Source organism: Zootoca vivipara, chromosome 11, assembly GCF_963506605.1.
Source record: "Zootoca vivipara chromosome 11, rZooViv1.1, whole genome shotgun sequence".
NCBI lineage: Eukaryota > Metazoa > Chordata > Lepidosauria > Squamata > Lacertidae > Zootoca > Zootoca vivipara.
Window position 1 is genome coordinate 39,869,840 of NC_083286.1, and position 22,351 is coordinate 39,892,190.

The 22,351-nt window shown below is 42.7% G+C and overlaps 1 protein-coding gene across 1 annotated transcript in view; it reads left to right on the forward strand.

Annotated features, from left to right (window-relative positions):
• The window catches only part of ELOVL7 (ELOVL fatty acid elongase 7), a 43,905-nt gene that overhangs the window by 19,084 nt on the left and 2,470 nt on the right, over positions 1–22,351 (forward strand). Inside the window, exons 2-6 of the mRNA XM_035100537.2 lie at positions 8,210–8,299; positions 11,129–11,319; positions 13,568–13,648; positions 14,392–14,448; positions 15,590–15,695. Of these exons, the coding sequence (XP_034956428.1) occupies positions 8,236–8,299; positions 11,129–11,319; positions 13,568–13,648; positions 14,392–14,448; positions 15,590–15,695 (499 nt within the window). The 5' untranslated portion in view covers positions 8,210–8,235. The remainder of the gene's footprint in view (positions 1–8,209; positions 8,300–11,128; positions 11,320–13,567; positions 13,649–14,391; positions 14,449–15,589; positions 15,696–22,351) is intronic.

The following is a 22,351-nucleotide window of genomic DNA, read 5'->3' on the forward strand; positions in this document are numbered from 1 at the left end:
TGCGTGACGCGACTTCCGGTGGCGCTTCGCCCTTCTATGGGCATCAGAAAATGGCGGCGCCGGCGCCGGAAGTCGCTTTTACGTGTTTTCGGTCATGCGCAGAAGCGACTTCCGGCGCTGGCACCGCCATTTTCTGGTGCCCATAGAAGGGCGAAGCGCGCTGCCGATCCCGGATCTTTACGATCCCGGATCTTTACGATCCGGACTTGGCAGCTATGATATTCATTCCAAGTAGTTTGGATGTTCTGAACATTTCGTGCTATCCCAGATTACTGCCGAGAGGAAGAGTCTTTCTGCCAGTTTCTCTTCCATTATGCAACAAATGCTGCCTTAGATTCCTATTTTGAATCTGTTACAATCAGCATTCAAGATTAACCAGGTGTATTTTGCACCTGGCTGTTGGCCGCTTGCAAATTAAGGTGCCTGGGCTCCAGGATGGCACCTGGTGTTTCTTCCATATGGAGATGCATGGCTGGGGATTATTGGATCTTGCCTGTTTTCACACACTAACAGCACATCCTGTAGAATTCTATTCATGACATTTTATCTGCACAATCAGAATGAATTTCAGGAACCAAAAAGTCTTATTGAAAAATACGACCTTCGAGCCCCAAAATGGTAACTAGACATTATGTTTTAGCGACTGTAACCCTGGTTTAAGGACTTGCTCATTAATAACATTCTTGTTCTTCTTACTACCTCTTTTGCCAGATGCCTGGTACTGTATTGCATGAAGACATGGTCTTGAGTTCATCATTGGTATAGTACCTTCTGGTACTTAAGTATGTTGTGATGTAGCATTTAAATGGCATGTATTTAAAGGGGGTGGCTGCTATGTAGACAAGAAACAGGGACAAGTTCCTAGGGCTTTACTACCACCCACTCGAATGCATAGATTATTTTGGCTGTCAGGGTGTGTGTCCATGTGATACTAGTTTGAGGCATGGCCACCTTTGTTAGCATGAATTTCAGAACAAGTGCTAATTTGTTTCCAGTGCATCTGCTTTATAGTATATATGTTTAGGATACCAAAACTATTTTTAAAAGGAACTTTAAGGGAAGACCAGACATACATTGCATAAAACTGAAAGATACAGCAGCACTTGGAAGGGGGGGGGGCGCCAATTAAATGGGTTTTCCACAATCTTTGAAAAGGGTGTTTAAAACAATGGCAGGCTGATTCTGTTTCTTTTGCTGACACAGTTTCGAAGTTTGCTTGCTTTCCCCCCCCTGGGAAAGTGTTCAATTCCTTACATGCTCTAATGTTGCTAGGCAATTGCCTCTTTCATTTTGCTTTGGCTACCATTTGCTTTTCAGAAATTGGCATTGCTCATTTTTGCCATTAACTGTGTGACTAAAGCCAAGGGGGAGATGGTGGATGCAAATGGAGAAACTGCCTGTTCTTCTGGCACTTAAATGGAAATAGGAAAGTAGATCTTGTTTTCGGGAGTTAGCTGTAGTGTGCCTGTATTTCTCCCACCCATAGGCAAATAAGGTAGCTGAGCTTGCTTTTAAAAACACATACAAAATAGAAAGCGTTAAACGCCTACTAACTCTTAAGTATTCTCTGCATGGTAAGAAATTCCTGCCTGGTTTACGGGTCTGATATTCCTGTTCCTCTCACCAGCAACTTTTGTTCACTGGAGTGACACTTCTTTACAAATCAGTTGTACAGCCAATTTATTGCTGTTTAGCTGCCAAGGGAAGACAACTTCTGTTCAAAAGTTGCACTGAGGCTAAACTTCAAACTCAACATTTTAGAATTTTGTTAGCTAGAAATTAGGAATGCTACCTGGGGCTGCTGAGAGTGTTGTAGCCTAGAACACTGGAGGGCACCAAGTTGGTGAAGGCTGCCATACAGGCCTGCTTCAGAGTAGACTTGTATAGGATTGCATACTATTTTTTCTATCATTTAGGTTAATCAGCTAAACCTTCCAGTTTACTAAAAGCTGCTCTGGTCAAGTCATATAGCAGTTTTGTAACATGTTACCTGTGTAGCCAGTGTGGTGTCCTCTACATGATGTTGGATTAAAATTTTCTTCTGTTCTGCTGGCATGACCAATTGTGGGAGCTGATGTGAGTTGCAGTTCAGTGACACCTGGGTGACAGCTTCCCCTGGTGTGTGCTTTCTGAGGATATGAACAATATTGAGAGGATATTGCCCTCTCCATTTGGTGTAAATTTGGCCCAGAGGGAGTGGGGAAGGAAAAGAGCAGTTGCAATACTGTCAAGAAGGTGGATCTAATCAAAGGGGGTGGGTATCCAAAGAATACATCTTTCTCATGGGCCCCCAAATACAAAGCCAGCCCAGTCTACATAAACCAAGGTATCTCATTTTGCTTTTTACTAATATGCGTAAGTAAAAACCATGATTTAAGGTTTTATTTAGTTGGGGGCCAGCCATTCTAAAAATACATAATAACCCACCCATCACAAAGACTCAGGACAGGTAAAAAAAGCCAACACCCTGTTTCACCCAGTAATATTGAATAAAGCATCTTGAAATTTTCCTAGCATTTTCTGAGACTCAAAGGCCAACCGCAAAGGTAAGCCTTGCAACACTTCTTTAAATTAGCAAGGCTTAGGAACTGCAACAGAGGCTGTTTCATAGCTGGGAAAAGCTAGGAATCACAGGGTTGGTATCACTAAAGCCAGAAGAGAAGTAATGATGAGTAGGGATAAGATGGAATAATTGCCTTTGAATACTCATTAATTGGTTTTTATCATGCTATCTGTCTCTGGTCAGGTAAGGTTTTAAAAAAACAGGTGCAGGTTTCCATTCTCTTCACTCCCAAGAGACAACAATCCCTATCATGATGCTACCTTTAATAGTCCTTCAATCAATCATATTTTGTTGTTGGGTATTGCAGGTTTTTGACATCACTTAACAAGTAGTCCTGTTTATTTGGATGTTGTGTGTGTTTAAAATGTTATATCCTGCGTTTTCTTACTGAATGCAAAAGTATAGACTACAATAATAATAAAACAATTAAAATAAACACCACAGTAACAAAGTGCATAAAGGGGCGAAAGAAAGAAAGAAAGAAAGAAAGAAAGAAAGAAAGAAAGAAAGAAAGAAAGAAAGAAAGAGAAAATTCAAAATGTCCTTGTCCCTAGTAGAAGAGCAGGTCTTCCTTAGTTGGATCTTAAATTTTGCAGAACTCCTACGAGAGAAGGCTAACACTAAGATAATTGGGACTAAAGTTGTTCATGGCTTTAAAGGTAAGGAGCACTTTGAATTGGGCTCAATGCAGATTATATGTCTTCTCAATCTAAATCCACCATCCAAGGTGGTGCTGGTCCTGATGGAGGGTGAAATGAGAGTTAAGGATGTGCCTATGTGTCTCTCTTCTCCACCCTGCCCCAGGACCACCTGTGGAAAATAGTGAATGAGAAAGGGTTACATGACCTTCCTCTAGCATTTCTGATTTGGTTGAGATTGGAGCCCCTCTTTCCCATTATTCTGTGGTTTGATGCCCTACATTATGTCTTTCTTGGCCAAGGGTCACCAGCCAACCCTTTGGGACCCGTGGGCCCATTTTTTTGCCTTGCAATGGCAGCATACACACGTTAGTTGACTTTGAGTGTTTTAAGGACATTATAAAAGGAAAGTTTAAGGACATATGGTAATTAAGGAGAGATTAAAAAAGAAGCCAGCTGTGTGGCACTTTCTGAGTGGCTGCAGGAGACAGCCGGTACCAGGCTTGTTTGTGAGGTTTGTGGGACAGAGGAGAGGCAGTGCCAAGTAAAACCAGTATCCCTTGCTCCTGAGAAACAGCCACTGCTGCTTGGTCTGCTTGAGAGAAAGCTGCTGTGGAGGAGTGGCTGGTTGAGTGAGCAACTGGAAAATCTGATCCTAGTTCCCAGCAGCTGTTGGGCTGGGACAGATAAAAAGGGAGCCAGCTGTTGATGGTGAGTCAACACCTGGGGTATAGACGCTGATGGGGAGCTTGTTGGTGTACTATCCACCTCTAGATGTGACCCTGGTGGTGGCAGCCTCCAGGTGGTGGTGAGTTATCGTGGATGGATTGTTGTGGATGGACCGCTCCCTGATGAGGGTTGCATTGCCTGTGACCATCCCATCTACCCCCAGAGATGGAAATGGAAGGATTTCCCATGTGGTCTTCTGCTAAGGCCCTAGGTCCACTTTGGAATAGTAAGACGGAGAGGGTTATTGATGAGATTGCCCCTAAGTGCCTTTTTCAGCTGCAGAGAGTTTGAGAGGCTCCTTGGCTTTTTGAAGAGCACAAGGCAACCAAGCAGGTCAGATGCCACTGGTAAGTCCTGCCATGAAAATGGCCAAGTTGAGATGCCAAGTTGATTACTACATGGCGTTGGCGTTGGCCGAAAGATCATATCTCTCTCAGTCTCTTTCAACAGCTTTGGTGAATACCCCAGCACAGCTGGTGAGAGTAGCAAACTGGTTCAGAACAGGGTTGCATAATAGAAAACGGGCCACTGAGTAGCCTGCTGGGAGGCATCTCTGTGAATCACTTTGAGGGCAAAAGCATTCAGATGCACTGAACTCGATGTCATGATTAGTTCAGGTCTGTTGCAGGTCCTTAAAGCACTATCCCTTTGTGGGATCAGTTTTTGACTGTTGTAGCCAAAGGTTGTGGGCAGGATGCTTGTGGTGGTGAGGCAGACTGTGTGGTCTTTTGATCCCCACTCATCATGGCTGATAAAGTCTAGTAGCAGGGATTGACTGTATGGGTTCAAGGGTTAGTTAGTGCCTCACTATGAGAGACAGTTGTGCACTGCCTTGAAAGAGGTGGCGGTGCAACCTCTCTTGAAGAGGTCACGGCATCCGGAGGTTTTAGAAAACTGTTATCATGTCTGTAATATTCCCTTCCTGGGCAAGGTGATTGAGAGGGTCTTGGCCAGCTAGCTGCTGGTATGCCTGGAGGAAACAGACTATCTAGTTTCATTACAGTTTGGTTTCAGACCTGGTTTTGCCACCAAAAAGCCTTGGTCACCCTGATTAATGATCTATATCAATCAGGAGAGAAACATGCAACCCACAGGGGCGGGAGTTGTCATGGTGGCTCTAGTCCTGCCTTCAGGCTCACTACCAGAAAGTTGTACTAGGGCTTGATCTAGACGTTAAAAAAAAAAAAAGTTTCAGGAAAACGTGTTGTAAAGCTCATAATGGGAAATCACGTTGCCAAAGGATCAAACTCTACAGCACTATCTGATGTCACAGTGTTATAACACATTTAAAATGCTTTTTCTTTTTTTACTAATGTAGCTGAGTCCTAGGAGACATTTGCTTGACTCTGTGGGTTACCTTAAGGGTCCATTCTGTTTCCTATGCTATTCCACATTCATATAATATCATTGGGAGGTTTCTTCCAGGGATTTGTAGCATCTCTCTCTCTCTCTCTCTCTCTCTCTCTCTCTCTCTCTCTCTCTCTCTCTCTCTCTCTCTCTCTCTCTCTCTCTTCATTTTGTTTGAATTGGGAAAGGCTGAGAAGGTGTTAGACCAGCGCATGTATATATCCTGCAGAATGATTACAAATTTAGAAACTTCTGGTAGGGATGGAATATGTTTATCTTTAAATGGGAGCCACTCTCAGTAAGTGCTTTGTAGATCCAAATGGATGTTTCAGAATTCCAACTGATAAGTGTAGGACCAGGCCCCAGAAAATATTAGTTTCTCCCAGGGAAAGCCAATATTGATGAGATCACAGCCCTGATTTGGAGTCCTATAAGGGAGAAGGGACGCGAGTAGCGCTGTGGTCTAAACCACAGAGCCTAGGGCTTGCTGATCAGAAGGTTGGCAGTTCAAATCCCCGCGACGGGGTGAGCTCCCGTTGCTCGGTCCCTGCTCCTGCCAACCTAGCAGTTTGAAAGCACGTCAAAGTGCAAGTAGATAAATATGTACCGCTCCGGCAGGAAGGTAAATGGTGTTTCCGTGCGCTGCTCTGGTTCGCCAGAAGTGGCTTAGTCATGCTGGCCACATGACCTGGAAACTGTACGCTGGCTCCCTCGGCCAGTAACGCGAGATGAGCACCGCAACCTCAGAGTCGGTCACGACTGGACCTAACGGTCAGGGGTCCCTTTACCTTTTTAAGGGAGAAGAAACCCGCAGTGATCTCTCCCTGCAATGGCCTATTGATGCCCAAAGGAATTTGCTTGCCTAACACTTCTTACCTAAACTGATTAAGGGAAGCAAGGCATTGATTGACGTGCACAGCACATTCCCAATATGTTGAATATTGTGCAGCAATATGTAAATGCTGTTAATCATGTCATCTGGGCTCACCCAGCCGGATGGGTGGGGTATAAAGAAAATCATGATGCTAATGATTAAGAGAAACTGTGATTGGGATGGTGTTTGTGAAATATTTTACTTTGCTTCTTTTGAATGGCTTGAGCAACCCTTTCTTACATCATGGATTTGTTTTAAGAGCTCATCGTAAAATTCACAGTTCCATTGTACTTATTAATGAGTTTGGTCATACTGAACTGTCTTGAAGTTGCAGGATGCTGACTTGGCAGCTCAAAGACTTTGTCCTGAGTTTGAAGCCCTTTTGGCATTGTGGTTGGGAAGCTGCTTTTATAGCGCTGGCACTAAGTTTAAGGGGGCAAGAAAAGTAAAAAGGCTTTGCTGTGCAGTATCATGCTATCATTGCCATACATACCCACAACCTGGCTATATAGCCCTAGTGGAATTGACTCTGCTTCACAAATGACTACTAGGTTAGGGTCAGGGTTAGGTTTATTAAATATACATATCTCGCTTCCTACTGCAAAAAGTCCTAAAGCGAATTACAACCAAAGTAAAAATATAATAATAAAAATAATGTAAGCATATTAAAAACATATTCAGGAATGCAGTAGTACTGTAAAGGGGTTCTTTCCCAACAAAACCACTCCACCCAATCTAAGATCAACACCAAAATGAGACAAACATAAAAAAACACACGAAAACAAGATTTCTACTCTAACCTTCTCCCTGATAGGTTGACTTTGCATTTGCAGGGAGATATTGTCATTGGACAAGCAGTACCCTGTGAGCATTCTAGAATTCTTACAATGCCATTAGAGGAGTTCTACCATTGGTTCCCTGCAAAAAATTTTATCTGGACCTTGTTTAGACACAGAAGAAGCAGAGAGTTTGGAAAACAAGCTTGGAGGACCAATTTGCATGGCCTCTTGGCATGGTTAGAGGAAAGTGGGGCCAAGAAGCAATGCAGTGAGTTCAGCTTGTGTTGCTGCTTGTAGCTGTGTGAAAAACATACCAGCAGGGCAGGTCAACATGTGTAGAAGCGACTTCCGCAGCCGCACCGCTGCTGATCCCGCATTTTCCAGCAGGAGACTTGGCAGCTATGCTTTTCAGTACAGATCAGTTGATGAGAGATTATTACCTCTCTGTTCTTAAATTGATCAATCTGAAGACCAGGGATGGGGCCATTTGAATTCCAACTTGTTTCCTGGCTTCTGCCCACCCCTTCACTGTCTACTTTCCTCCCCTTTTTTTCTGCCACCACCAGAATCAGTAGGATCTCGGGAGGGAAGCAGAAAATTTGCTGAGGGAGCTAGTGGTTAGCTGTAAGCTAGTGGTTAGCTGTGAGCTAGTGCTTAGCTAGTGCTTTGAGCTAGTGGTTAGCTGTGATCTACATGGGTTGAACTGACATTCAGCAGATCTAGGGACACCCAGTACAGTCTGGTCTCATTATTATCTTTGCATTTGTCTACTTCCCCCACTCTAAATCCATACATAATAGGTTTAATGCTTAAGACTGCCCTGCCACTTTGTGGCTTCAGCAGATGGAAATGGAAAAGAAAAAGATGAGCTTAACAACAGAGTAGCTTCTCTCTTTTCCACAGCATCTGATTGTAGAGTCTTTAAGTTGCACTGGTGAGAATAAGGGCATTCTGGTATTATTAAGTTGATCTCCACCATAGTGGTGATCCTGAGCACTCTGAAAGCCATGTCCATGAAATCCAGCAGCGCTTTCTTCCGAGTAACCATTTTTACAAGTCAGGCTTGTGTGTTGTTTGGGTGTGCAAAGATGAAATTGTGACTGGGTTATGCATTGCATAAAGTAGAAAATGAGGTTGATGTTAAGTGCCCTCAAACTGTTGCCTAGGGTACGCTACAATCAACTTGCTTCCCCGCAACAATTTCATTGACAGTTGTGTGAACACTTCCACCCCCTATTTTCTTTGCATATTTTAATATGTCCAATTTATTGCACCTCAGGAGAGATCCTTCTCACCACGGTGGAGATGGCCCTAAATAATCTGACGTTGAAGGCTGCATCACTTTATGATGAATGGATTAAAGATGCTGGTAAGTCTTGCTCCACAGTAGTGACTTTCTGTTTTATGGTATTTAACGACAACTGAAATTGTTTTAAGAGTATCTATGTATGTAAAACTGAAATGTGCAGTTTGCCAGTAGCATAGCTGCCAAGTTATCCCTTATTTTAAGGGATTTTCCCTTATGCTGAATGGCAGCTATGCAGTAGGTCCTTGTGGACTTGGCTATTGCGGCATATGTGGGCTTATTGGAAGCTTTGGGAAGGAGCAAGTCAGGTGTTAATCTGGGATAATTGAAGATGGAACACAAAATGAGAAATCGATTGCACCAGATGTTTAACAAGTGATAGATTACATGGTGTTGACTCACCCATGAGTTGCTTCCAGGGGAACAGGATTTAACTTTCTGAGTTACATGTTGCACAATGTTTATCAGTCTTTTCAATGTACAGAAAGGTAATGCATACAGCCTTACACATGTATTACCAAACTGAAAAACAAATAAGCGGGTCTCTGCATCCTGCGATTGCTTGAGAGTGCAGAAAAAGCACAATGCAATACTCAACATAAAGAGTACAAAGGCCCATCTAGTCCAGAATCCTGTTTACAGTGACCAGCCAAGATGCCTGTGGGAAGCCCACAAGCAAGACCTGAGCGAAATAGCCATCTCCCCACTTGTGATTCCCAGCAACTGACATTTGGACACATTGCTTCTGACAGCGGAGGGAGCACATGGCCATTGTGGCTTGTAGCCATTGACTGGGTGGTGTGATTGCACTTTTGGAGAATCTATGCAATGTTGCTGAATTTGTGGATTCATGTAGAGCACATGCAAATCCATTAGATGGTTGTCACATCAGGAAAAAGGAATCATTTCTTTTGTTAGTACTGTCAGATTCCTTCTACACACCTCTGGATTTGGATCCCAGCTCTTTGAATGGAAATGCGTATAACTTAAATTTAGGCATTCTACAGGACAAGGATTCTCAAAATATCAGAGTTGTTGTGGTGTTGTTTATTAAGAGTTCCATTGAAGTAGGATGTCAAAGTCATGCTTGTGCAACTATGAAATGGCACATAAATGGTTTCCGGTTTTAGAGCATTAGTTGTCTTGGAATAAGGGATAGATAACCATATATTCGGGAAAATTTATGATCAAGGTGATGCCTGTACAGCTGTTGAGAACAAAGCTGGATCGCTCCATTTAGTCTAGCATCCTGTTTCCAAGAGTGGCCAGCTAGGTGATTCCAGGAAGTCCACAAGCAGGTCCTGAAAGGCACAGCACTTCCCCTCAGCATCTGGAGGGGCCAAAATTATGCATGCTTGTTCACACACAGGGCCTAATGCCACGTTTAGAATACCCCAGCAATATGTCAGCAGGATGTACAAATACGATACCTCTCCACACTAATAAGCATCCTAGGAAGACATTAACTGACGCTCCCAAAATTGCTTCTGGCTTTGTTTTACAAACAGTCAAACATGAATATCACATGTGAACAATTTGTGCATAATGTTTCCTGTTAAAGCCTAGGAGGGAAGGAAGACAGTGCACATGTGCACTTCTGCTATTCACAAATATTAAAACCTAGAAGGCAATGAGTTCCCTTGCTCTTTGTTTTCATGTTCTTCCACAGAATACCAAGTTGTTTTGTCTCCAAACAAGTCTCCTTTATGAAAGAGTTATGATGCCCACCAAGAATACTCCTTGGATTACTGAATAAACTAAGTGTAAAGAATACTGTATTATTGGGTATAGGGAGGGACCAAAGCTGCTATTTCTGAGCAGTGAGCAATGAGGTTATTTAGGAAACCCATTTGCTAATGGGGGTAAATTTAGTACCTGTTTTTAAGAGTCTTGCATTAATATAAAAGGCAAAAAATGAAATATTCTTAGCAGATTGAGGATACTAATGTATATTATATACCAGGCACATCCAACTTCCAAGAGACTGCGATCTACTCCCACTATTAAAAAATTGGCAGTGATCTACCCATTGGATTGACCAGGGTTGTAGAGCTTTTTTTGGGAAGCTTCATGAAAGTTATTTTTGGGGAGGATTGACCAGAGCTGTTGAGCTTTTTTGGGGGGAGGATCAGTCAAGGTCCCGCGATTGACCAGGGACACCCAGCGATCAACAGGTATATCATGGTCAACCGGTTGGACATCCCTGTTATATACCATTAATGATAGGGATGGGTGTTGGAAATTCTTGGTGATGTCCCAGTCATTGGAGAGGGATTGGTGGAATATATACATGACCAAGTTACTTCCTTTTAAATCTTGTAAGTATTTTGCTAGACTAGTCAAGTGGGTCAATGAAGGCTAATACATTATTCTGTTTTGCAATTTGACAGCAATAAAAATACAGGGAATGAGTAAATTAAAGATCCTTCAGATGATTCTGGATTTCAACTGACCATTGGCTATGCTGGCTAGTCCAGTAACATCAGGCAAGCCTGAGATTGGCCACTGCTGAAGTAAATGATGCAACTCACCGAACACCAAAATAGTGGCTGCACTAGGTCTCAAATCTAGCCAAAATAGCAAAATTTAATGGTGCATTTCAAGAGTGTGTGACTTCTGTTTGTAGTATTCAAGGAAAAAATAACACGGGCATGCCATTGTCAAAAGTTTCTCATTGTTGCAACTTATGGATGCCGGTTTTTGTTTCCTTGTGTAATGTATGCTTTTTGTGTAAAGTGGGGAGAAGCTGAGGTAAACAACAAATGTGACAGCCTGTACAGGTGAAAATGTTTGTTTGAATGAACAGCCTATTTTTGCTAAATAATATACTTGATGATTGATTAATCATGGTAGCTGAGTGACTTAGTCCCTTTTAAACAAAATCTCTTCCAGATCCACGAGTCGATGGCTACCCACTTATGGCCTCGCCTTTTCCACAGACACTTATTCTTGGAGCATATATCTATTTTGTCACCAACCTGGGACCAAAGTTCATGGAGAACAGGAAACCTTTTGATTTGAGGCAAATAATGATTTTTTACAACTTTGCTGTAGTGGCTCTTTCAATCTATATGACTTATGAAGTAAGTATTGCCTAAGAATAGACTCATTATGCCGATTAGGTGTGCACAAAGTTGTTTTTGGTTTTTTTGTTTTCCTAAAAATGTTAATGGGTTTCTGCTGTGAGCCAGATTGCAACACCAAAGTTTAGAAACACTTTCATCAAATCTGAATGCCACGATGTGATCCTTTGTTCCCAGGGAAAATTCACTGTCCCTCTTAGCTCTTTGAAGCCTAGGGACTGCCTTCTGAATTGTATTTCCCTCTACCACAGCCTAGCAGTTGGGAAATGCAGCAAATATTTCTCCCAACATGTGAAGCAAAATTGAGTCCACACTAGGCTTCTGTCTCTACTCCTGGGGAAAGTGTGTGTTTGGGGGAATAAGAATCCTCCTTCCTCCCTTTGTTAACTGTACACGAGTGCGCTCTCAGCAACAATATTATCCTAAAAATGATGTGGATCTGTAATATGTAAAGTCAATGTAGACTAACCTGTGGGCCCTCCTAAATGGTGGACTTCATCTCTCATCATTGGCCATCCTGGCTGGAGTTGATGCGAGTCTTCACAACACCCAGATGGCCATAGGTTTCCCATTACTGTTCCAGAATATTACTGGGCAGAGTAGAAGGACCTGGCACAGACTTTACAGGCTTCACACACCCAAGTCCCCACAGTGACAAGTGAACAAATTAACCAAGCGGTATCTCTGCATCTCTCTTCTTCGCTTCCTTATATTTATGAGGAGCCAGGTGGGAGAGGGGAATATTAAGCCCCATTCCTTATTATTTCTGCTGGGTAAAAATCCCTGTATAGTGATGTCACCTCTCTGCCTGGTTATATATGAGGCAGTGGATGTTTCAGGGAAGCACAAGGTATATTTTGCCTATGAATTAGGAACTTAACTGGGAAGTCACTTAACTATACCTGTAGGTGCGGGCTGTTGAAATACAGGGCCGGCTCTAGGAGTAGGTGGGTGGCGGGGGGTGCCAGGGCGCCGGCCCGTCAGGGGGGCATCGCGCGGCAGACATGCCGCGCCCTGCGCCCACCCACCAGCCGTGACAAGAAACAGGGCGGAGCGGGGGCACCGGAGCGATCTCCGCACCACGGCGCCCGACATGGTTGAGACGACATGTTGAAATAAGAAGCATGACTTCGCTGAGCATAGGAAACTGTCTTATACAGAGTTAGACCATTGGTCCATCTAGCTCAGAATCATCTTCTCTGGGTGGCTCTGTACGGAAGAGACCTGTTACATGCAAAATATGTTCTCTGTCTCTGAGCTATGCTACGAAACTGCTTTTGTGACTTTTTATATTTTTTCTTTGTAGATACTTGAAACAGTCTTTGACTTCTGGGTTGTCTTGTCAATTTTTTCTTCAGTGAGGGCACTTGATCCGTGTATCACAAAAATTGCTTTCTTTTGTAACGCTCATAGTGATCTCCATATTATAATTTTTGCAACCATTCATTTCAGTAAGATGCTCCTGATTATACAGCCTTGGTAATAAGTATCCAAATGTTTGCATACCTAAAAATATATTTAGTAGTTTCCCTGCCAAATGCACCTCTGTAAAAATAATGGACAACGGAAACAACTGGAAAAAGCAATAACTCCACTTCCAGTTACTATTAACTTTGCCTGGAATAACCTCTTTACTGCCCTACTGACAGGGCGAGTAGCTTTTTACACACCTGTTGTGATAGAAGTAAAAAAACCCTACTACTTCTGAACCCTTTAGATATAAGTTCATGGTGCTTTTTTCAATTGCATGATCAATATTTCATTTTTTTTTGACTGAACACTATGTATGTACAGTATATCTTTTTGGCTAACAGAACTGAAACCTTTGTTGAGACTTCTAGAAGCGCTAACTGTTTAGATTATACAGATTGGGCCAATCTCTATCATCTAAAACATACATATGCATTGTGTTCAGTCCAAAAAAATGAAACATTGATCATGCAATTGAAAAAAAACAACACCCCTGAACTTCGTATATCTAAATAAATTATTGTCACTGTTATTGTTATGAATCATTATCTTCTATATAAAAATGTATAATAAGAGGGACGGGAAGTATCTGTGTTTAAATGTTAAATGTAATGGTTGTGTTTATTTTTGACGTATTTTCTTTTCGTTTTCTTTTTTGTATTGGTATTATGTTGTATTTTTGTATTCTTTTGTATATATGTGTTTTTATTCCTTGTGCTTTTAAATAATAAAATTTAAATATTAATTTAAAAAAATCATTATCTTCTTCCACCTACAGTTCCTTATGTCTGGCTGGGCTACAGGCTACACCTTTCGCTGTGACATAGTTGATTACTCCAGGTCACCTATGGCTCTAAGGGTGAGTCATGTAATGACTTTGTTGTGGTTCACAAAGTTCCACGAATGTGTGCAATCATTTGACTGCTTTGGCTACAACAGAAGAGTTGCAAATGAATGTGTGCATGTATGTGTAATGAAAAGAGCAGCCATGAGAGGCATGGACACCAATGCATCTTTTTATGCACATGCAGTAACGATTTTCTGTGTGTGTGTTTAACTAGCACCTTCCCATTGCATTGCGGATTGTCTCTTAAGACTCTTAAGTTTTTAAAAGGTGTTTGTGGGCACTGCATGCTGCTGTGTAGGAAATATACAGAAGCTCCACTCTCTGTGTGTACAGTCGTACCTTGGTTCTTGAACGGCTTAGTTGCTGAACAAATCGGCTCTCGAACGCCGCAAACTTGGAAGTAAGTGTTCTGGTTTGCGAATGTTTTTCAGAAGCTGAACGTCCAATGCGGCTTCCGCTTGAGTGCAGGAAGCTCCTGCAGCCAATCGGAAGCCGCACCTTCATTTTTGAACGGTTTCGGGAGTCGAACGGACTCCCGGAACGGATTAAGTTTGAGAACCAAGGTACCACTGTATACCCTCCTTGGGGTTTACTTGGATTGTATCACCTGGAGAATGGTGATGAGGTGCACCATGAAGCTGTTCCACATAAATTCAGCACCGAAAGCTTGAAAAACCTTCATAAAGTTCAGCTAAGGGTTAGATTTGGGCTCCATTATGCTTTCAGTTTTTAACACTTCTTTTTCTTCTCTGCAGATGGTTCGCGCCTGCTACTTGTATTATTTCTCGAAATTTATTGAATTGCTAGACACGGTAAGCACGATCGTAGAATCTAACAAGTGAATGAGGAGCACCTTTGTATACTTCAGATTGTTCTGTGCGTATTGTATTTTTCCTTCGCCATAAGGTGGGGTTGTGTTAACTCCACTGTGTGGATGTAAACTTTCCACATGCTGTAATTTATCTGAGTGGTGAGGACACCTGGAGAACCTTTTATTTTCATATTTTCTCTTCCTCATTGAGAGAAGCAGGGAAGTTTGTGTGGGTGTGAAGGCTTCCATAATAATTGCTTTCCATAGTGATGATGTCTGTAGTTTAGTCAATTATGTTTAGCCTTCAAGCTTCTAAGACTTTGTTCATGGAGAATAAGGCTCTCAGTGACTACTAGTCACCATGGCTACATTCTCTCTTTACTATTTTTGTCACCCCCCCTCAGAGGTGACACCTGGAGCGGACCGCCCCCACCGCCCCCTTCCTCCGCCCCCTTCCTCCGCCCCTGCACCAATGTGTGTGTGTGTGTGTGGTGGCAGTGGCGTAGTAATAGGGGGCGGGGGGGCACACCGCCCCGGGCAGCAGGCTGACCACCTCCGATGGTCGCCGCCGTGCGACGCAGCTGCCGCCATGGAGAAAAAGCCCTGACGCAAGCGAAACCGCCTCACTCCGCGGCTTGCTCGCGGGGTTTGCCGCGTCACATGACTCCTGTGCGTGCATGCGCCGTGCGTCATGACGCATACGGCGTGACACGTCACGCATGCGCGTGATGGACACCCCACCCCCCGGCGGGGTGCCTTCGTGTTTGCTGCCCCATTGTGTGGCGGGGAGACACACAGTGCCAGCGACAAATCACAAGGGTGCATTGTGAGCTGCCCTTTTTTGTGCAGCAGATTGTTTGGAAAAACTGGTGTTCTTATATACTGTAATCCAGTGACTCTGAAACCACCTGCATCTTCTGTAAAACATAAGCCAATAGATTATTTATTTATTTACTATAGCAACTATTTGGGGCAGAAGTGTGTGCAGTCAGTACTAACAGTCAGGGAACGGCAGTGTGAAGAAGTGCAATTTTATACTTGCCATGAAAACATGATGAGCTATTCAGTACACAGACTGAATTGCGCATGCTGCTAACGTTAAGTGTGACTTGCAGTAATAATACCTGTTTAAATCATTCCAGATCTTCTTTGTGCTCCGAAAGAAGAATGCCCAAATTACGTTTCTCCATGTATTCCATCACACAATCATGCCTTGGACCTGGTGGTTTGGAGTCAAATTTGCTCCAGGTACTTCTGATTCTAAATTGAAACTTGCTTTTATAAATAATATAATGTTTCTAAGCGGAAATTTCTTTTTCCGCTGCTTTATCTACGGGGTTTTCCTTAAAATTCTATGCATTCACCCCAACTGCTTTAGAAAGTCATGTATACATATCAACTTTTCCCAGGTAGGTTGTGTTGGCATTTCACTCTGCAAATTTTGTCTCTGCCTGGTTCCTGCAACTGGATGGCTAAACAAAGGACAGCTTGCACAAGGCTTTTTGTTTAAAGTGACACAGAGGAAAAGGCAAACAGTACAAAGATTCTGAAGCAAGTGTATCATTTAAACCTATTAATGTTACTTACTTGACTCAACACATTAACTGGTTCCAGCACAGAATTAGGTGCTCTTAAACATATTGGCTGAAATTAGCATAGGAATACCACGCTCTCTGTTGGATTAAGAACTTTGTTTTTCTCCCTATTTTACCTTTGCAGCTTTAGCAGTTTATTGATAGTGGCATGTGACCAGTAGTTCCATCTGATTGCTAGTTTCTTTTCCCACCCTATTATGTAACCCTTGAATGTTCTCAGGCCCAAAATCTCTAGCAAGCTGAAATCTTTTGGGAGCATTAGCATAGATGCAACAAGTTCTTAACATCTAAGACATGGAAATGCCCTGCCTGCTAATATGGAAACTCATAGGCAGCTTCTCTTGAAGGGGTGGGAGTGGTAGATGGTAATAATCTGGGCATATCATTTCACCTGGGGAGGCTGAGGCCTTGGGAGAAGCCTATTAATAACAGTGGTAGTAATGATGATGGTGATTATATTATTAATAATATAGTGTCATCAATTTATTAATTGCCTTCTACACAATTGTCTCAAGGAGATATACAATGAAACAGCAAAAACAAAAAAGTTAATATCACAGCAGATATAATTAGGACAAAACAAGTTTAGTTTTCATAAATATGTGCTCTCTTCTCGACAAATGAAATAATGCCCTCTCTTGTCCCTTGGAAGAGTAGTGATGTATTCCATCCTATTTACTCTTCTTCTTCTTTTGGCTTTTTAAAAATGATTAGCTTAATGCTGCCTAATACTAATTTATGTTAATCCAAATGTTTGCCCTGAGGTCTTTTTTAATGGATTTTCTGTGGACAGAAATTGAGTACTTTTGAGTGAGATGTCCTTGTGTTAATCAGCATTGTGAACCCTCCCAGTTAATGTGCTTTGGATTTTTTGCTTTAAAAACTTTTGGCCTTCATTATAAGATAGAAGTCATCCAAAACGGCAATAGAATCATCCAAAACATCACAATGGTCCAGTTCACAGTAAACTAGGTGCAGTAAACTAGTTAATAGTTTTACCATGAAGCTGCTGATCTGGCCTTCATGCTTAGCACTTACGAGAAACAAACGTGGCTTAGGGTACAATTTGAAGTAGCACTAAGGAGATTTTTAACTCATTGTAAGCCTTTCTGCTAGTCTGATGGAATGATGCCACCTCTCCTTCCTCTTCATACTGTTCTGGGCTTCTCTCAAATGCCCCTGCCACCAATTTGGGCAGGGTAAAAAAGCCACATTGTGCTAGCAGAACACGTCACACTGCCTCCCACTAGTTCAATTAGATAGAGGAATCCAGTGTTATGTCTGAACTAAAGATCTCCCTGCCCCACCCCCCGGAAAAGATGACTATCAGTAAGTCAAGAACGAACCGTGACCAGTTCAGACATAATAATAGGTCGGGAATTATCATTTGCTCTTCCTTGCATGTACATGGGAGAGAAAGCATCCCAAATGGGTAGCAATTATATATTGAAGGAGTAGCTAACCTGTGGCCCTACAAATGCTGTTGGGCCCCAACTCCCATCAGCCCCAGCCAGTATAGCCAAGGATCAGGAATGGTAGTGGAGTTGGAAGTCCAACATCTAGAAGGCCAGAGACAAGTCACACCTGGTTTACCATGATGTGAACAAGGTCATTAACTGTAGTTTTAGTTGAGTGCTGCCACAGCCCAAATTGCTCACTTTGATGTACCTAATCAAGAGGTTTTGAAGGAGTGGGTCTTCTGTGGAGTGCGTATTTTATTTTGCTCCTTGGGTTTTAGAATAAAGTGAGAAGTGTTTGATGATAAGCAGTTACCAAGAGGAGAACTGCATTCCCCCCCCCCCCAGTAGAGAACACAGTGTGTTTAGAACTCATTTGCGAAACGACATAAAAGAACAGGAGATCGTTTCCATTCACTTTGCACGTATTGCCCTACTATGCAACTGAAGAAGACAATTGCCCATAAGAGTTAGGGCCACTATAAGCCAGCAGTAAAACGTTTAACAATATTCCCTTTTACACACACACACACACACACACACGCCCCTCAAGTACTGTGTGGGATTATTTGGCAGGCTTCCTTGCTTGAGTAATTTGGATATTCCTGCTAAACTGGCTTCATGAAAATGCAAATCCTTCAGGCACTGTTACATATCAGTAGGTTACGAGTCTCCATTTTTGGCTTAGGAGCGATTGCTTTTCTGGTTTCTGCATGTGAGTTTTAATTATTCCACAGCACACGCACAGAGACAGTTTCTGTCATTGCAGCTTATGTGTGATGGATGTGACCCTTTCTTGTGGCAAGGTTAGGCACTTCAGAAATTAGGAGAATCTTCAAGGCTGCCATCCCACCCAAATACATAAAGCCAACTGCCCTTTATTAACAGAATTTAGTATGCAGTTTTTTGCACAAGTCCTATGTGTCAAACATGGACCACCCTGCCCATCATGATGAAAACCACCGAATTATATTGTTGTCATTAAAAAGTGACCAAGTGTCAGTTCTCAGTAACCTAGTTTCATAATCTGGAAACTGCTTGTGACTCTATTCTATCTAGAGCAAGACTTCAGCCTCACTCAGCCATAGGGGAAATGCTTGCTTGAGTTAACACTTGTGTTGCGCTAACCAGCTACATTTCCCTGATTTTTTTTTTGTTTAAAAAAACCTTATTTAAATCTTTAAAATTTCATAATCAAAAGTACACAAAACAATTTTTTTTAAAAAAACACACATTTATTTCTCATTTTGATTAACTGCTTTTAGATGTCCTTAATTGCTTTTAAATGTTTTTGATGTATTTTTATTTTTATTGTATTATTTTACTATGATGTTTGGCGCCCTGGGGGAAGAATAGTAATTTAATTAATAGTACTTGTTAATAATAATAGAATTGTTAAGCACCACATGCCTTTTGCTCATACAAGCTGCCCATTTGCTTGTGCTGCAGAGGGAAAAGCAATCAAACCAAGAAGTGCTTCTTCCAAACGAGGAAACCTAGGGTTGCCACCTTTTAGAACAAGACGGGATATTAAGCCAGTTGGTTTAATAGTATGGCTTGCTCCAAAGCTGAAAATGAAATAGGAAACTCTGGTTAATGATACACTTTCAGTATTTGTTGTTTGTACCACAAAGGGGCTGTGGGGCTGGAAAAGAACTTGTTCATACGGTAGCTCTGCTGTGGTTGCCTGACTAGGCTGTTGTTAATGCTTTCTTTCAACTTTTTGTCTGCATTAACTTACTTTTCTCCACTTTTAACTGATGCGCCAGTCTTGAACGCACGTGCATTTCCAGAAATGAGAAGTGCTGAACACCTAGAAGTTGTGAGGCAGCTTAAACAGGGGTAGGAAGCAGTTAGAATGTGAGCTTGAATCATAGCTGCCAAGTCTCCCATTGAAAAATAAGGGATCCCAGCGGTGGGGCACTGGAAGTCGTTTCTGCGCATGTCTGGACATGCGCAGAAGCGACTTCTGGTGCCGGCTCTGCCCATGATTGGTCAACCACTCCGAAGAGGATTTAGGATGTGTGTGTGTCTATGTCTGTACACAACAGCCTTTATAGAAAGTACACCCTCTTCTCATCAAGCCTAAGGTTGAACTGCTTAAGTGGAATTTGTCTGGCACTCAAGGTGCTGGCCTGTTATTAATTGTGCTATGCTGTATTTGTTCATTTTGCTGGGCAACCAATGTCTAACTGATACATATTATTTCTTGGTTTAATCAGGACCCTCAAATCTATTGGTCACCCTGCCTTGAGGCAAGCCAGAAACAGGCAAGCTGCAATCTGATCCTAACCATGTTTACTCAGAAGTAAATCCCACTGCATTTGCGTGGGCTTTCCCCCAAATAAATGCGTATCAGATGGCAGCTTTAATATTCCCTCCACACAACTTGATCTAGCATTGACTCCAAAGGCCTGGACCATTTCATCCCACCTGTATCCAGTCTTTCTTCAGTGTCCCCACTTTTTACATGAGTAGAATATGTGCTTTTATTTAAAATGCATCTCTGAGTTATTTGTTGGGCATAGAAATTTGTTCATTCCCCCACCCCCCAAATATAGTCCGGCCCACCACATGGTCTGAGGGATGGTGGACCGGCCCCCTGCTGAAAAAGGTTGCTGACCCCTCTCTCACCACAAGGAAAAGGAAGATTCCACTCTGCTTTTTCTCCCAAGGCCAAACTGAAACAGATGAAATTCTGCCCCCCAAGGAGGTCAAATTGGAATTTTGCCACAGGTTTTAATAAAGCCAGGGACCCCCCCCCCAGCCAACAAAATAGCTCAAGGCTTCTGGTTCCCAGTTTTCTATTTTAAAGTCTCTGGGCTGTACACAAAGTACGTTTCTAACAATGCTGCTTTTGGGGAAATAACCGTGATTTAAACACTTATCGATCACGGTTTGGAAAGTAGCAGTTTATGCATATCGATAAGCTTATCACTCTTTCCTATAGCACCTGTAACCAAAACGTTGTCCCCCCCCCCCCATGATTAAAAAAACTACAATATGACTTTGAGAGAGTTAAAATGCCTGCTTTATTATTATTATTATTATTATTATTATTATTATTATTACTATTATTCAGCAACAGAATTTTGCCAATGCAGAGGCTTAAAAGGCGCAGCTGTCTAAACGGTAGGCAAAAGCAACCACACATAGCACGCGCTAAGAACATGATGGCACATACAAAAGGGTGGATGTGCGAATCACCCCAACACACACACACCCTCCAGATTCCTCCTTTTCTGTGCACAACATACAGCACTGCACAGGGATGAAAAAGAGATGCAAGATAAGCACGGCAATCTACTTTCAGCATTAAAATCTGGCAGTGATTTTAAAACTCTCCCCCCTGTTTTTTTGGGGGGGAAGAGAGCCCCGTTTTTAGAGTCAAAGCTGTTTAGCATTTTTAGAGAGAGGGAGTCCCCCATTTTAAGCCCTGTTTTATTGGGGTTCAGAGAGGAAAGTTAGCTTCCTTTTGGGGGTGTTCTGGAAAAATTTAAGGGGGAAGGGGATTAGTCGCTCACCAAAAGATCGCTGTGAAAGCAATCTGCCTCACAGCAAAAACTCTGTCTTCCCTTCCAGAGATCAGAAGAAAATGCAGGGAGGGGAGAGGGGGCGGGGCCAGGTGCTCTTGCCTCTTAGGCAAAAGCAAAGGAGCAGGAGACCGCGATCTCGACTGGAACCTCCTAGGCATTAAGTCGATCCCGTCCCTGCAGTAGATGCAGAAACGCATGCGGAGGCAGGGCAAAGGAGGAGGCTGCTTGGTTGGGGAAGATGGTGTCTTTGCAAGCCGCTGCTTCTGGGGAAGAGGGAGGGGAAGGTTCAGGGAGAGGAGCTGCATAAATCCGGGAGATTTAAGGGATATTTTACCATCCGGGCTGCCAGCGGGAAACGGATTTAAATACGGGGGTTTCCCACTAAAAACGGGAGACTTGGCAGCTATGGCTTGAATATAAAGATTGAGGGTAGGGGAGAGTGAGTTGGGGAAAGCTTAAAAATATGGCACAAGATATGTAAATTAGCTGGAAAAGAATGCAAATGAGCTTGGACCAATTCCAAGTGTACATGTCAAGATTTCCAAAACTGGTTCAAGTTCTTATCTGAAGACGGTAATTTCAGAGTATCATAACTAAAACAAGTGAGGACCTGCAAAATCAAGCTCAGCATTTATTGTGCCTGAATAGGTGCAGATTAGCTGCAATTTAAATACAATACATAGGCTTAGGACAGAATTCTCAAATTCGGCCACCATCCTGTGTCTCAATATTGCAGGGCAGGAGGCACACCCAGAATGATTATGTGAAGATATTGATTACAGTGTTGAACCTGGATTGGGGATACTAGAGTTCAAACTGTCACTCAACTGCCTTCAGCCCCAAATGTACATTCTTAAACCATCTTCTGAGACAGTCGACCACTTGCCAGCTCTCAACCTAGCCCAGGGGCAGCTAATTTGGTTCCCTCCTAAGGTTGCTGAACTCCCTTACTCCCATTAGCCCCAACCAGCAAGGACGATTGGTAGGGATGATAGGAGTTGGAAGCTCAGCAGCTCTTGGAGGGCATCACAGTAGCTTACCTCTCAAGGTTATTTTGAGGACGGAGTGGGTGGCATGTGTGCTGCCTTGAGCTCCTGGGAGGAAAGATGAGATATTAATGTCATAGGAAAATATACATACAGTATAAAGCATGAAAGGCAGTGGACTTCCCATACATAGGTTTTGATTAGGTACAAGGATATTGCTGTTTCTACTGAAGTGCTAGAGGGCGCCAATGCCTGCTTTAACATGTGCAGAGGGCTTTTAAGAAGAGCTGTTGCTTCTCTTTTGAGTGTCTCCATCCCAGGAAGATGTAG